This window comes from Megalobrama amblycephala, linkage group LG20 (genome assembly GCF_018812025.1).
Source record: "Megalobrama amblycephala isolate DHTTF-2021 linkage group LG20, ASM1881202v1, whole genome shotgun sequence".
NCBI classification, from domain to species: Eukaryota; Metazoa; Chordata; class Actinopteri; order Cypriniformes; family Xenocyprididae; genus Megalobrama; species Megalobrama amblycephala.
This window is the reverse complement of record NC_063063.1, coordinates 23,219,446-23,236,656: the sequence shown is the minus strand read 5'-3', so window position 1 is coordinate 23,236,656 and position 17,211 is coordinate 23,219,446. Positions and strand designations below refer to the sequence as shown.

Below are 17,211 nucleotides of genomic sequence, written 5' to 3'. Positions count from 1 at the left end.
AGTTTCTTCAAATTAGTTCTGTGATGAATTCAGGAATGTAACAGGACATGGAAAATAGTTGGAATTCCATGGCACGCTTCTTCAATTCAAGGCTGCATAAAATTGTAATTTTTGCCATGTACTTACATTTTCCTAATACACCACACCTCTGTTATGTGTAGACTGTCCAACAAAGTAATTAAGTAACATTTTTATGTTTTAATTTTTTAATCTACTAGCTTAGATATGTATTCCAATAATAAAAGTTTTCCCTTCTCCTCTCACTATATAATCATATCTTGTTACTTGGCAAACTTTTCCTTTCTTCCATACTAGGGTGTGCAATAAAAAAGATAAAGACCTGCTGATTCCCCTTCACAGGTTATCTGCCTGTCGACATGCTTAAGCCAAGTTATGAGAATCACACCCTAAATATTGTTACTGTTTAATCACAAATGTGATTCACTCTTTTAAATGTCAAACTTAAATGCACTAAAAGTTAAAAGAAAATCTCTGTAGCATGTGCTTTTTAAATTCATGTGTGAATAGCAAGAGATTCAGTATTAAAACCAGTACTATCAATATGCTGCTGTGTTTGGTTTCACATGTGTCTGAGTTTTCTATACTGGTTAATGGCTCAAACTTGTTCAAGCAAGGAAGGACATGTATGTTTGTGCAACGAGGCAAGATTGCTCCATATAAGGGATTTGATTAATCCTCAATGTTTATCTGCTCTACCAAATTAAATTTACTTTAGCATCATATTAGTCCTCATGTCGATTACATCAAGAAGAAAATCACCTTACCACTCAAACGCCATGCTGTATTGCAATGACTGAAGTTTGGCACATAAGGTAGCAAGTATGAGTTTTTTTTTCATCTTCTTCTTTTTAAGAAAAGAAACATATTGTGACAGAACTCACAGTTGTAACAACTCCTCTCAAACAGGATATTACAGCAGCTGATACTGGGCATACAGTGACAACTAGAAGGGATTTGAGGCCACATCTGCCAGGTTCACCCATATAGTGATGCATTCTGCCCTCTACTGTTTATTTACAAAACTGCACCAAAAGGAAAACCTGTAATCTGTCCACATTCTTTACCACTTAATACAGAAAGATTTGTGTTCAGGTAAATGTAAGACATTTACGAACACATAAACCATCAATTAGTTATAACCACATCCATGGACAGATCAAATAGATGCATTTGTGCTGTAGTACTATTTTTGGTAGCTGAAAGCATAAACAAAATCGTCAATTTAATGAACAAATAAGCAAGGATCACAGGACATGTAGGACTTTGTCTCAATTTTGCAGAAATCCTCAGGTGTGGATTATGTGTGTGATTGGTTCTAACAATTAATTTCTTAATGCATCTGAGCAAAATTACATAATCACTGCCAGGTTTGTTAAAATTAGTCCATGCGTTTTTATAGCAATCAAAGTAATGACACTTTAATTGGTTGTTGTTGTTGTTTTTTTAATTCATTCATAGCACCAATATGTATTAGTTTGCACTTTCTACAGCTGGATCTGAGCGATAGCCATACACAAACCACCTTTAACCTTATCTTCAGTGCATATGAACAGGGTCCAGTAATCGGTTTTGATAATAGTCAGGTTTTTTTTGTCTATTGTCCTTTTAATAACACTTTTACTCATCTATAACAGCTGGTTGCCCAACCATGCATGACATCATTTAGGTGCAATGTGAGTAAATGTTCCAGAGAACTAGTAAACGAATGCAAATCTTGTCATTAGTAAAGCAGCGTCTGATTCACTGCATAGAACAAGAAGCCTGTTTGGTCCTCTGTTCAACTTTTCTTTTACTGCAGAATCAGTGCAGTTTGTGTGAGCCCAAGATAGCATCAAGCAGTCCGTCTTGATTGGTGCTTTTAAAGCAGAGCTTGGTTCCAAGTATGTGGGAAAGCAATGACCATTTCCAATCACCATTGAATGTCAGGATTTACTATGTGAGAGGGCGGCTGCGTGTGGTTCTTGTACTGAGTGTGGAGGCACTGCTGCGCACGTGGGGAGTCGTGGCCATCCAGCCAGTCCTGGTAGAGGCGCTGGACCTCTGGGCTGGTTTCAGGCAGTCGGACAGGTAAGCTGCTGTAATGTTCTTCCATTTGCTGGACCAAAGTTCGGTCAGGTCGACCTCCCTCTCCCTCAGCTTGTCCTCGCCCACTTAAACAGCCTGAAAAGCCAAAGAGAAGGAGAGATAAAGGAAAGAAACAGTACTTTTAAGTTCAGAGATTAAACATTTATCAATGTACAAATAATTAATACTACTAATATGTTTTAATATTTTATTATGAACTATTATTTTGTTATAAATGTAATATACACTACCGCTCAAAAGTTTGGGATCGGTAAGATTTTTAATGTTTTTAAAAGAAGTTTCGTCTGCTCATTTATTTAATTAAAAATACAGTAAAAACAGTAATATTGTGAAAAATTATTACAATTTAAAATAACTGTTTTCTATTTGAATATATTTTTACAAAGTAATTTATTCCTGTGATGGCAAAGCTGAATTTTCAGCATCATCACTCCAGTCTTCAGTGTCACATGATCCTTCAGAAATCATTCTAATATGATGATTAGTTCCTCAAGAAATATTTATTATTATCAATGTTGAAAACATTCCTTTTTTTTTTTTTTCAGGATTCCTTGATGAATAGAAAGTTCAAAAGAACAGCATTTATCTGAAATACAAAGCTTCTGTAACATTATACACTACCGTTCAAAAGTTTGGGGTCAGTAAGAATTTTTATTTTTATTTTTTTTAAAAGAAATTAAAGAAATGAATACTTTTATTCAGCAAGGATGCATTAAATCAATCAAAAGTGGCAGTAAAGACATTTATAATGTTACAAAAGATTAGATTTCAGATAAACACTGTTCTTTTGAACTTTCTATTCATCAAATAATCCTGAAAAAAAAATATTGTACACAAATATTTTGTACAATTGTAAACAATAAATGTTTCTTGAGCAGCAAATTGACATATTAGAATGATTTCTGAAGGATCATGTGACACTGAAGACTGGATTAACGATGCTGAAAATTCAGCTTTGCCAACCCAAGAATAAATTACATTTTAAAATATTTTCAAATAGAAAAGTCATTTTAATTGTAATAATATTTCACAAAATTACTGTTTTTACTGTATTTTTAATTAAGTAAATGCACCCTTGGTGAGCAGACGAAACTTCTTTTAGAAACATTAAAAATCTTACCGATCCCAAACTTTTGAGCGGTAGTGTACATTTTTATATTTAACATCACAAATGTATTTAATAATATATCTGATATTTCATTATTTATATTTATGCTGCTTCGAATCTTTTGTTTCGGAATCAGCGGTTTGGATCACGTGCCAAACTGCTGAAATCATGTGACTTTGGCACTCCGAATCACTGATTCGAAACAAAAGATTCGAAAGTGTTTTGAAATTGGCCATCACTAGATATTGTTGAAAAGTCGTTATTTTGTTTTTTTGGCACACAAAAAGTATTCTCGTCGCTTTATAATATTAAGGTTGAACCACTGAACTCACATGGACTATTTTAAATATGTATTTAGTACCTTTTTTAGTACCTGGGCACTAAAAGTGTAAATTAACTTGCTGGCTATAGAGGTCTCACTGAGCCATCGGATTTCATAAAAAATATCTTAATTTGTGTTCCGAAGATGAACGAAGGTCTAACGCGTGTAGAATGACATGAGGGTGAGTATGGGAGAGTAGGGAGAGTAGGGAGAGTGACATTATTTTCATTTTTGGGTGAACTAACCCTTTAAAGCACTTTAGTTATCTGGAAATAATGCTAAAGTCCAACTAAAGTGTATTATAATTAAGTGTATTTGATTGTACTATAGTGGAACTATTGCCAGTATACTTTAGGTATTTAAACTTTACACTTTTGGCATTTAAAGAATGATATTATACAGAGATCATACTATCCTTACTAATAGTGATATTAAAACGCATTTTAGGCTTAAAATTAAGAAATGTGGATTGTGCATTAAAGTACTCCAAATAAAGCTTAATTATAATATTTATATCAGTAAGTCTCAAGCAATATGTCAGTAAAGATGTTAATGGATTTGTAGTATACCTAGTATGAAATACATATATTTTAAAGACATTTTGGTAGGTAAAGTACTTTCCACTAGAGTACTTTCAGACCCAGATGTGCAAGTGAATGCCTTGTTAATGAATAAAATCTTAACGTGCTGACTGGCGTTGGCTAATTTTTATTTGAGTAATTCTGTTTGTAATAGACTTTTTAGTTTGTACTTATTGGTCCTGTGACATTTTTTTTCAGAGGATTCATAGATTAAGTAGGCTATTTCAAATGGATATTCATATATAGAGTTTTTTTGACTACCCTCTGTTGGTTTGTTAAGACTAGTCAACAAGTCTTTAACAGAATTTCAGTTTAAATATTAATTAAATTAGCTGTGGTGCACATCCCTAGCAATAATATCCTCAAGGTTATTTTATCAATGACAGCACCTATTATGTTGGGTAATAACCAAAGCAAAATTCATGTAATATTTGTAACATGTTTGTTTTTATAAATATTTCATACCTCCAGGGCAGGAAAGCACCTCTACTAGCTGGTAGGGCACTTTGCCTTTCCTCATTCTGTGCACTAAAGTCTGAATGTTCCGGAAGCCATAGACTGCAGCAAACTGCAGGAGAGTCTCTCCATCACGCTCTAGCGCCACCTCCTGAAAGTCTCGATTCCTAACATGAATAAGACAGGTGTTTACACAAAAGGCAATGTAAGGATTATCAGTTAGCTGTGATTACTTATTCATAACTTATAGACATATAGATTATCCATGACAGCCATCAAAAACAGACTGGTCTATCTCTCACCTGAGTGTCTTGTACACAATCTCTTGGACGTCTAGGCCAAACAGCTCTTTGGCTGCATGTTTGAAAATGTGCTCCAGGAAGCCTTCAGATCCACGACCTTCATGCCTGGTCACACCTGGGTCACTGGTCTCACCAAACCTAAAACAAAACACACACACTTTAGGATTATTATCTAATATTATTTTCCGCAGTTCACCTGGACTGTGATTGCCTTTGTTTTAATAGGTTAAATGTGAAGAATTGTGACTGTTTCTTCAAACCCCAATTTAATGCTGGTAACTTACACATGATCCAAAGGAGCAGAGTCCACTTCCTCTACAGTAACTTTGCTTTGTTCAATCAAGTGGAGAATCTCTCCTAAACCAAAACAGTAATTTAGTGTCATTTCAGGAGTACAAAGATCACAAAAACAGCCTCCATTGAAATCTGCACAATCTGCTTCTATACAATAACATGCGTTAGGCAATTCTGATCAATTTTATACATACACTACACGCAAAGGTTTGGGGTCAGTATGATTTTTTTAAATAGTTTTATTCAGCAAGGACACATTAAATTAAATCAAATATAACAGTAAAGACTTTCACATTATTGCAGCATATTATATGCAGCATATTAAAAACTTGTTTATTTTTTTATTTATTTATTTTTTTATTTTTTTAGAGAAATAAAAGAATTATTTGGTCTACATTTACATTTATTCATTTGGCAGACGCTTTTATCCAAAGCGACTTACAAATGAGGAATACAACAAGCAAGTCGTCATGACGAGGCAAATAGACACAATACAGTGGTGATCAGAATTATTGGCACCCTTGGTAAATATGATCAAAGATGACTGTAAAAATAAATCTGCATTGTTTATCCTTTTGATCTTTAATTCATAAAATTAGCAAAAGTCTAACCTTTCATTGAAGAAAAAGAATTGAAAGTGGAAAAAAAAAAAAAAAAAATCACATTATGAAATAAATGTTTATCTACAAAACACGTTGGCCACAATTATTGGCACCCTTTTATTCAATAATTTTTGCAACCTCCTTTTGCCAAGAAAACAGCTCTCACTGTTCTTCTATAATGCCTGATGAGTTTGGAGAACACCTGAAAAGAGATCAGAGATCATTCCTTCATGCAGAATCTCTCCAGATCCTTCAGATTCCCTGCTCCATGTTAGTGCTTCTCAGTTAACTCCACTCATTTTCTTTAGGGTTCAGGTCAGGGGACTGGGATGGCCATGACAGAAGCTTCATTTTGGGCTCATTTTTGTGTTGGTTTTGATGTTTGTTTTGGATCATTGTCCTGATGGAAGATCCAACCATGGCCCATTGTTGGATTTCTAGCAGAAGTGGTCAGGTTTTGAATTTTTATCTGTTGGTATTTGATAGAATCCATGATACCATGTATCTGAACAAGATGTCCAGGACCTCCAGCAGAAAAATAGGCCCACGACATTAAAGATCCAGCAGTATATTTAACCATGGGCATGGGGCACTTTTTATCCATGTGTGCACCAAACCCATCTGGTGGGTTTGCTGCCAAAAAGCTCTTTTTTTAGTTTCATCTGACCATAGAAGCCAGTCCCGTTTGAAGTTCCAGTCTTGACTGACAACTGAATATGCTGGAGATTGTTTCTGTATAAGAGGATTTTTCTTGAAACCCTCCCGAACATCTTGTGGAGATGTAGGTGCTTTTGATCATTTTTTTTAGGCTTTCTGAGACTCAAGACTCAACTAATCTCTGCAATTCTCCAACTGTGATCCTTGGAGAGTCTTTGGCCACTCAAACTCTCCTCCTCACCGCGCATTACTACGATTTAGACACTTGTCCTCTTTCAGGCAGATTTGTTACATCTTTAGTTAATTGGAACTTCTCAATTATTGCCCTGATGGTAGAAATGGGGATTTTCAATGCTTTAGCTATTTTTTTACAGCCACTTTCTATTTTGTGAAGCTCAACAATCTTTTGCTGCACATCAGAATTATATTCTTTGGTTTTACTCATTGTGATGAATGATTAAGGGAATTTGGCCTTTGTGTTTCCTCATGTTTGTACTCCTGTGGAACAGGAAGTCATGGCTGGACAATTTCATGTTCATGATCACGCTGGTGTGCTAAAAAATGTTAATATGAATGGGAATATACTTCAGAGATATTTTACTCATAAAAATTCTAGGGGTGAAAAACATTTATTTCATAATGTGATTTCCCCCCTCACTTTCAATTCTTTTCCTTCAATGAAAGGTTAGATTTTTGCTAATTTTATTAATTAAAGATCAAAAGGATAAACAATGCAGATTTATTTTTATAGTCATCTTTGATCATATTTACCAAGGGTGCCAACAATTCTGATCACCACTGTAAGTGCTCACAATACAAGTTTTAGGCAGTGCTCCGAGTATCATAAGCTACAACAGAGAAGGATAAAAGAAAGTGAAAGGATAGGTATAGGAAATTTTTTTTTCAGGATGAAGTTAAGTGCTTACGAAAGAGATGAGTTTTCAAATTTCAAATTAATCTGAAAAGGTAACAGGAGAATAAAGGAGAATTACGTCGTACCTGACGTAAGCACACAGTCTACGTCTCTGGTCTCTAGGATGCTGTTGTAGAATTCTTCTCTCACAGCTTCAAGCTTCTTATCAAAGCAGGGAGCCACCACCACATGGAAAACCTGATCCGGGGTCAGTTTCTATGAAGACAAAACAGATACATGCCTCATTCAGTCAATACTAATATGAAATGGACCACTTTTACATGATTGTGATACAGGTGGTACAACAAGCACAGAAGTCCACAGGCAGTGTGTCCATGTTTTTGACCAGTACATTTCCATGACCTTTCAGAGTTCCAGATAATGCTTTTTAAAAATAATAATCACTTCATAGAGAATCCTGTAGTACTCTCTGGAATATAACTACACTTCTTAGGATAAGTGTACAAATAAAACATTTTAGATCAGATCAAATCATTATAAACGTCTATTTTACCATTATTTCATTTCCATGACTTCTCTATGCCTGACAATAACAATCTGAAAATTCCCTGATATTACCAGGTTTTCCAGCAAGCCCCGGACAAGTGCCCACTTCTTACCTGTTGTCTGGCAAAAAAGTCTTTGACCAAGGAGCCCATGATCTGTTGAGGTGATCTGGCGTTGCAGATGTGTGGCGTGACCAGACTACCAAGAACACGCTCTGCATAGCGAATCCATCCTGAGCACAAACAAACGAAATCACAAATTTAATCTTCATATATGTACTACACATAGCAACTAGTGGAAATGTAGCAGTAGTAGGACTACTAGCTCTAAGCAGTGGGGGGAATTGATATTTGACCTGACAATACTCTCATATCAAACTAATATGCTAAATTTGGTGCTGAAGAAACATTTCTTATTCAGTGCAGAAAACAGTTGTGCTGCTTAATATGTTTGTAAAAAAGATATTTTTATGAATAGAAAATTCAGCATTTATTTCAAACAGAAATCTTTTGTAACATTATAAATGTTTAATAAATATTGACCCCAAACTTTTGAATAATCAACAAAATGTTGCATTGTCAGCTCTCTGCTGATTCCCACCACTACTGGTTCGACCAAGACACGTAACCCTGGGTTGCTCCGGAGGAACGGTCATTGAACTAAATGTACTGGAAGTCACATTGGTTAAACACATCAGGTTAGTGAGTTAATAATCATCCATGATGAAAATTAAATAATGGCCACTCAGAGTAAGGAGTAAAGTTGTGAAAAGTGCAGGAAGGGTGTGTGAGGTGGCCATCTATCTCACAGCTGCAGAATGCTATGGCTATCTAACAGTCCCACCCAATCACACACAACCCACATTTACACACCATTTCACAACATTTGGCTCTTATCTACATTAAGAGACAAAATGTTTGAGAAACACATAAAGGCTTGAGGTTCAGACAAAGAGTTAAGAGAAGCAGAAAACTTTTTCTTGAAAGCTCTGGCTAGAGGTGCTTATGTGTGTTGCAGGATGCATGTCAGTTGGCAACCATTTCTCCTATAATTGCACAACAATCCACAACCTTTTTCAAGAGTTTTAAACTTGATTTAAAAAGAAAATTATACAAAGACAACCAGGTGGACTTTCTTGCAATGGAAGCTGATAACAATCAAATACAGATTAATAAAGATTTCATAAATGAACATGCAATGCGGTGAAAACCTGCAGAGATTCTGTGGACCTACTTGCACACTGCCATTTTGAAACCTTTATAGAAGTATTTATAGGTATATTTATAGGTGCTTTCTGGTGGAATGGAACAATACGTTTTAATAGATGGAAATGAGCTTAAATGCACAATATGATTTTAGCATTAAAATATCCAAAAGCCACTAGCACAGTGTAATATATTTTGCTCACTGGTGTACTTACACTATTCCAAATGTTTACATTTGTAAATGTTTGACAATTGCATGCGATATATCGCCCAGCCCTAACCTCATCCATCGACATGAAGATGACAACTCCCATCATTCCATGCTGCTTCACAGCATCATCAAGCTACACCTTTGTTATTGTTTTGAATGTGTGACATCTAGCGGTGAAAATTACATACTGTGCCTTTAAGAGATTATCAGGATGGTCTTACCTGGGCATGAGGAAGTGAACATCGGCATGGCATTAGCATCGTGATGTTTACGGCGGTAACGCTGAACAAATTCTCTCTGGCTTTCCAAAATGCTAAAACTTGCAGCTACTGTAGTTTCAAAACATAATGAACCCCTGAGGAGACAGATGAAAGAGGCCTTTAAAACAGTATGAAAAAACTCATGCCATGCATAACAGGGTTATTATTGTTTACTAAAACTATTAAAAACAATTTTGTTAATTAAAATGAAGCTGAAATATAAATATTGAAAATTTAAACTAAACAAAAATTAGAAATGTTGCCATTGCACTAAAATTAGTAACTGGGAAGAAATAAATAACTAAAACTGAACTAAATGTAAAACTCAAATAAAAATAAATTAAACCTAAATAATAATATTAAAAAATAAAACCGATGACATTACAAAAAAAAAAAAAACTAAAATGAAAACTGAAAATGCTAAAATAAAAGCTTTATTTTAAAAGATTAATAAAAACTATAGTAATATATAAATAACACTAAAATAACTCTGATGTTACACTGATACAAATGTTTAGGATGGTTATTAACTCAGATTTCATGTGGCAAATATTTGCTATACATCTTGATTCAATGAAAAGCAGAAAAACAAGAGGCAGGCAAAGTGACTTCAAGGCAAATGTGGCGTCCAGACGTACCCACACTCTTGAGGAATCCACAGAGTTTCTGTGCAGCTGCTGGAACGTCCAACTGAAATTTAACAGCAAAAAACGGCAGCGACTGGGGACACACGGACACCACGAGAATTTTGTGCTTCGAAGTGTCACATTTCTGCCAAAAACACAAAAATAACAATGTGAGATTCATCCACACAGATCATCTTTCCAAAGTCTGAATTTGTCAGGCTTAAAGTACCTTATTAAGAGCAAGCACATGGTTGATATCATCCAGATTCTGCTGAGAGATTCTCTGGCCTTCATCTTCCGATACACAGCCGTCGCAGGACAGACACGCACTCAGCAACACCTGCTGAACTGAGGTAGTCTCTTTCACCTGAGGAAAACCATGTATCAGATTATCCACAGATCCAATACAAATGAGTGTTTGTTCATTCATCCTCCCCCAAACCAAACAAACAAAACAACAGATGCAAACCACAGTTTATCAGATTACAACTCAGTCAGTGTGTTTGACACATATAAAAAGAACAATGAGAAATACCTCTCCACTGGCAACACCTTTCTCTTGCAGCGAGTTTATACTTTCATCACTCTGTTTCTTGTTGCACTAAAAGGTGAAATAGAGAAAATAAGCACTAGTGAGTTCCTAAGCAATAAAATAAAGCATGAGAACAAACTCTGATTCAGACATAGACAAACAAAAAAAAGTGTGAATATTGATGTATTTTGGTAAAATATACGTCAGTGTTAAATCAATATATTACCTGTTTTGTGCAATTCTCACACTTTTCTTTTTTCCGTCCAATTTTGACTTCAGACATTGTATTAGGAGCTCCTGAAATGTTCAGTGCCATAAATAATTGCTGTAAAATGGAAGATTGAAAATGAAAGCTCTCTGTATTTATAGCACATTCTGGGTGTTATGACACCAAAAACACATATTTAACATAAAGAATGGGTTAGAAATAAAACACAGTCACAATAAAGCCCGTCATTAACCTCAAACATTCATATAAGCACCAATTTAAGGGAAATGTGATAATTTCAGGTTCCCATAATGTGCTCTATTCAGTTTCACCTGATTGCTGTTTTGAGGATCTTTCATGCTTTTGTACATAATAACTGGTTAAGCAGTTGGATCACATTCATTTTCTCAGCATATAATAGAGTAATAAATAAATGACAGAGGACAAAAGCTCTGAAGACTTCGCTTTCCTTAGATAACCCGTGACATTTAGTCAACAACCTGCCCCCATTACCTAACGCTGCTGAATGCCTGAGTACTAAAATAAATCATAAACTAAAACAAAACACAAAAAGGCCAAACGACTCACATAAAACCACAATGAAGTCCTTATTGTCCTGGGGGAAACCCAGGAGACGCAGCAGTGGAACTACAGCGGGAACTTCTCCTAATGACACTTGAAAGCGCGAGCTGATCTTCAGAAACCGCGCACTGCGGTCATACAACACTGATGTTTATCCAGTCATCCCTTCCACAACCCTGACTAATCCAAATGGGACACATTCGCTGTAGAAGGATCTCGGCTCGTCTTGGCTTCGGCGTATCCGACTCCATTGTCCTTTAGTAGTGTCCGATTCGTGAATGAATCGTGCTTTTGAGTCGGATCATTTCAATGAATCAGTTGAATCGTTGAGCCGTTCTCGAGTCACTGAATCTTCTTCTCTTTTGATTCTTTCGGACGTGTCTGTCGGATATTGGTTAAAGGATTAGTTCACTTTCTAATTAAAATTTCCTGATAATTTACTCACCCCCATGTCATCCAAGATGTCCATGTCCTTCTCTCTTCAGTCGAAAATAAATTAAGGTTTTTGATAAAACCTTCCAGGATTTTTCTCCATATAGTGGACTTCAATGGCCTCCAAACGGTTAAATGTCAAAATTAGTTTCAGTTTCAAAGCATTCTACATGATCCCAGACGAGGAATAAGGGTCTTATCTAGAGAAACCATCACTCGTTTTCTAAAAAAAATTTAAAATTATATACGTTTAACCATAAATGCTCATCTTGAACTAGCTCTCTTCTTCTTCTTCTCTATTAGAATTCCGGCAGTGTAGACGTTGCTAAGTGTATTACTGCCCTCCACAGGTCAAAGTTTGAACTAATTGTTATATACTTGCACTAGCATATTGTATATGACAATTTAATTCAAACTTTGACCTGAGGAGGGCAGTAATACACTTATCAGTGTCTACACTGCCGGAATTCAAATAGAGAAGAAGAAGAGAGCTAGTTCAAGATGAGCATTTATGGTTAAAATGTATAAAATTTTAATTTTTGTTGTGATGGTGATGATTTCTCTAGATAAGTCCCTTATTTCTCGTCTGGGATCACGTAGAACGCTTTGAAGCTGCAATGAAACTGTAATTTTGACCTTCAACCGTTTGGAGGCCATTGAAGTCCACTATATGGAGAAAAATCTTGGAATGTTTTCATCAAAAACCTTAAAGGTGCCCTAGAATGCTTTTTCACAAGATGTAATATAAGTCTAAGGTGTCCCCTGAATGTGTCTGTAAAGTTTCATCTTAAAATACCCCATAGATTTTTTTTTTAATTCAGTTTTTTAACTGCCCATTTTGGGGCATAATTAAAAATGCGCCGATACAGCGCACTTCCCCTTTAAATGCTCGCGCCCCCGCCCCCAAGCTCACGATTCTATAATACATCGCATAAACAAAGTTCACACAGCTAATATAACCCTCAAAATGGATATTTACTAAGTGTTCTTCATGCAGCATATCAGATTATGTAAGTATGGTATTTATTTGGATGTTTACATTTGATTCTGAATGAGTTTGATAGTGCTCCATGGCTAAAGCTAACACACTGTTGGAGAGATTTATAAAGAATGGCGTTGTGTTTATGAATTATACAGACTGTAAGTGTTTAATAATGAAAATAACGACATGGCTCTGGTCTCTGTGAATAAGAAACAATGGTAACTTTAACCACAATTAACAGTACATTAGCAACATGCTAACGAAACATTTAGAAAGACAGTTTACAAATATCACTAAAAATATCATGGTATCATGGATCATGTCAGTTATTATTGCTCCATCTGCCATTTTTCACTATTGTCCTTGCTTACTTACCTGCATAAAGTCTGTTGATTCGGCTGTGCAGCTCCAGACATTAATACTGCCTTGTCTAATGCCTTGAACATGGGCTGGTATATGCCAAAGTTGGGGGCGTACATATTAATGATCCCGACTGTTGCGTCACAGTCGGTGTTATGTTGAGATTCGCCTGTTCTTCAGAGGTCTTTTGCACAAATCAAATTTACATAAGAAGGAGGAAACAGTGGTGTTTGAGACTCGTATGTCATTTCCATGTACAGAACTCTAATTATTTAAATATGCCGAGGTAAATTCAATTTTCAATTCTAGGGCACCTTTAATTTCTTTTCGACTGAAGAAAGGACATGAACATCTTGGGTGACATGGGGGTGAATAAATTATCAGGACATTTTAATTTGAAAGTGAACTAATTCTTTAACAAACTCACACAGAACCATGTCTGAATCGGAATGATTCGCATTATAGTATTGATTATGTAAATGCAAATTATATGTATGTTCTAAATTACTTTTTGTAAGAGCCGAATCATGGTTGCAACATATACATAAGAAAGCATCCTTCCCAACTAACACAAATTAATAGAAAAAAAAACATGCCTACATGTGGTTTTATTGGAGCATTTTAAGAACATGTAATGACACTCCAGATGTCAGGGACTACGTGATGGCGTGTTACATCATTACGTAAAATAACATCTGAATTGTTTTTGAACCGGTTCATAGAACCGAACTGTTTGAACGAGCCGATTCGCTAGATTGACTCCTTGCGTGGATCGACACGCATGCGTGATTCAGCAACACTGGTGTCAGCTTCCCCTGGACCGATTAAACAACGCTCGTCTTGCTGAAAATAATCACTTTAATTGTATATAAGAGAATTTTGGGATAGTTATGACATATTTGACATTTTAATGAGGATATTGCACCCATTGCTAAAACGGTTTAGATTTATAGCCATTTTCGACCACGAGTTAACCGTATTCAAGTATTCACGAACTTATTCTTTCATACATAAAATGTTTCAGATTATTAAACGAGCCACGACTCGAGCTCTCTTTGATTCTTAGAATCATACAGGAAGGAGGCGTCATAAGGTCGAGGGCGGGTCCCTTAAAAAGTTTTATCCAATCAGAACGGAATCTGCTTAGCGGAAATCAACGTCATCCGAAGGCGGGTTTATGTGTATGGCATGAGCTACACATTTTATTTCCTTGATTTGTTTTCTTACAGTTTCCTATTGCAAATGCCCAACATTTAAATTTGATATATTTAGATTTATTTGTCTGCAAGAGGAAAGCGACTTATAAAGGTAAGATGGCAGATTCCTTCACATGCTATCATGGCAGTTAATGGCAGAATCTGTGATCACATTAATGAGGGTGTTGTCCCTGTGCTGTTTCACAAATATACGAAACTGATCAGGTTTATTATTCTTATATTTAATATACTGTTCATAAAAACAACTTTGTGCAGTATTAAGACTTAAAAGTGTGCTTTCCTTTCTACAAAGCCTCAATATTCTGGCATGTTATGATTATAGTGATGATACACACATAACTGGAAATCTTCAAAAATACCTTTTAGATGGACTAAACTAGACATTATTGGGTTCACAAAACATTTGAAATATATTTTAACGTTTTTTTCTTCTTCTTCTAACAGATGGGGTATATGGTCGTGGAAAAACATACATCTGATCTTCTCCATTTGAAGAGGTCTCCTGGGATTAGATCATGGTCCCTCCTTGTTGGTATGAGATCAGGGGAACTTGGCATCTAGACGTGTGTAGTCTTATCATGCGAAATATCTTTAAATGTCTTCCTTCTTCCTCTTTTTACAGGAATTGCTTCAGTTGGAGTAGCAGCAGCCTATTACAGCTCTGGTGAGATGGTTCCTAAATGTGTATAATAACCCTGGAAGTGAATAAAACAGTACAAGGAAGTGATCAGTGTTCCTCATTTTGCCCTTTCCCTTTGTTGTAGACAGCATATTATGGAAGATGTTCTATGTGACCGGTTGTTTTTTTGTAGCCCTACAGAATATGGAGGAATGGGAGGTGGGGAGATGTTTTACACACATTACATCCATCTTTAGTCAATGTATTCAGCTGTCCTGACTAACAACCTGTTTCGATTTGTCTTTAGGAGGCCGTGTTTGATAAATCTAAGAGTGAGATAGAACTAAAGACGTTTAGTCTCTACACCATGATACTGACTCTGTGGAGAAGAGGGCATGAGAGAGGTGAGCTTGGTGTTATCTGTCGCCATTTGTTTTGCACTAAATGGCTGGTCAAATAACCAGAAGAAAATGCTCTTTTGTCCAACTCAGTGGTGTTAGATCTGCGGCACCTGCGAGACGTGAGTGTTCAGGAGGAGAGAGTGAGGTATCTTGGGAAGGGTTACCTGTTAGTGCTGCGTCTAGCGACGGGCTTCTCTCACCCGCTTACACAGAGTGCCACACTGGGGTCACGCAGGTACTTAAAAGATGTCCTTTTAGAGTCCTATGGTTATGTTAAACAAAAAGTACATCAGCATATTCATTAATAATAAAATACATGTATTTTACATTAGAAATGTGTCTGTGTATATGTGTATATATATATATATATATATATATATATATATATATATATATATATATATATATATATATATATATATATATATATAAATAATGCAGTACCGGTCAAAGGTTTGGACACATTACTATTTTTATTACAATTTAAAATAATGTAAAATAATATAAATTATTTCTATGATGCAAAGCTGAATTTTCATCAGTCATTACTCCAGTCTTCAGTGTCACATGATCCTTCAGAAATCATTCTAATATGGATCATGTGACACTGAAGACTGGAGTAATGATGCTGAAAATTCAGATTTGCATCACAGAAATAAATAATATTTTAAAGTATATTAAAAAAAAATGCAGGCTTGATGAGTGTAAGAGACTTCTTTCAAAAACATTAAAAACAATGTGTCCTTTTGACTGGTACTGTATATAACATTTGTGTGTGTGTGTATGGAGATATAATATGACATTATTGCCTTACAATTAAGCTCATTAATACGTTTTTTTTTTTGCTTTTGTTCAGTGATGTGGAGGCACTTGCTGCACTTCTGAAGCGCTTTTTGGGTCTTGAGGAGTTACAGCAGCGTTTGGCAGAAGACGATTTTCCTGATGATGATGACAATGAAGATTTGGGATTGGGCGATAGTAGTGATTCAAAAGAGGAAGATGAACTTTAAAAACCTCGGGGAGAGTTAGAAAATGGTGGAAAACACTGTATCAAGCCTTAAATGAAACAACCAAACATTCCAGTCTTATAAACATCCTGATGACCATCTCAAAGCATAATCTGTTTATGGTTATATTGCATTTTTACTTGCATCTTTAAAGAGGCATTACCAGGTGATATTCAGTACTTTTGCAAAATGTCTCTGTATACTTTGCTACATGCATAAATTTTTTGTCAGTTTGTGAAATAACTGCATGAAGAATTCTCTTCCATTGGTCATGATTTCAAATATTCTATGCATGCACATTCAGATCACACTGTGAGAGAGTAGAACGGTAATGGATTTAACACTGCTTGTATATTAAACATTTAGTGGTTTCTTTTTGTAAATAGGTTAATATATTTTTTTATTCTAAATCCTGAAAAAGAATATAAATGAATACATTGCAGCTGCTGAGAAGTCAATTATCTTCCAAGGGGATGCTTTTTTAAATTGGTGTTGCCACTTTTTTATTGGGTTAACATGAGTATACTTTGTTACAGATTTCCCTTTTCTTTTTTTTAATAAAATTATTTGATAACATTGATTCAAACTGGATTATTATACTTTTTATCGTAGCTTAGTTGCATAATCAAATCTACAGGACCAAATATCCATAACCTTAAACTAACAACACAGCTTCAGAATATCAAATACGGTTGATGGAAAAACAAACCAGTACACTCTG

The 17,211-nt window shown here is 35.5% G+C and overlaps 2 protein-coding genes across 2 annotated transcripts; one reads left to right on the top strand and one right to left on the bottom strand.

Annotated features, from left to right (window-relative positions):
- Positions 1-1,443: 1,443 nt before the first annotated feature.
- On the bottom strand, positions 1,444-11,765 carry narf (nuclear prelamin A recognition factor). The gene is given in 13 exon segments (XM_048171057.1): positions 1,444-2,181; positions 4,583-4,740; positions 4,876-5,013; positions 5,160-5,232; positions 7,428-7,557; positions 7,962-8,080; positions 9,486-9,608; positions 9,611-9,619; positions 10,163-10,295; positions 10,380-10,517; positions 10,686-10,751; positions 10,909-10,979; positions 11,479-11,765. Coding segments are annotated over 12 exon segments (1,395 nt in total). The 5' UTR covers positions 10,966-10,979; positions 11,479-11,765; the 3' UTR covers positions 1,444-1,930.
- A 2,610-nt stretch (positions 11,766-14,375) lies between these two features.
- LOC125255973 (cytochrome b-245 chaperone 1 homolog) lies at positions 14,376-17,070 on the top strand. Its single transcript, XM_048171584.1, has 7 exons — positions 14,376-14,554; positions 14,908-14,995; positions 15,086-15,127; positions 15,228-15,301; positions 15,390-15,486; positions 15,574-15,718; positions 16,340-17,070. Exons 2-7 carry the CDS (start codon positions 14,908-14,910, stop codon positions 16,491-16,493), a joined length of 600 nt encoding a protein of 199 aa, XP_048027541.1. The 5' UTR covers positions 14,376-14,554; the 3' UTR covers positions 16,494-17,070.
- Positions 17,071-17,211: the final 141 nt, after the last annotated feature.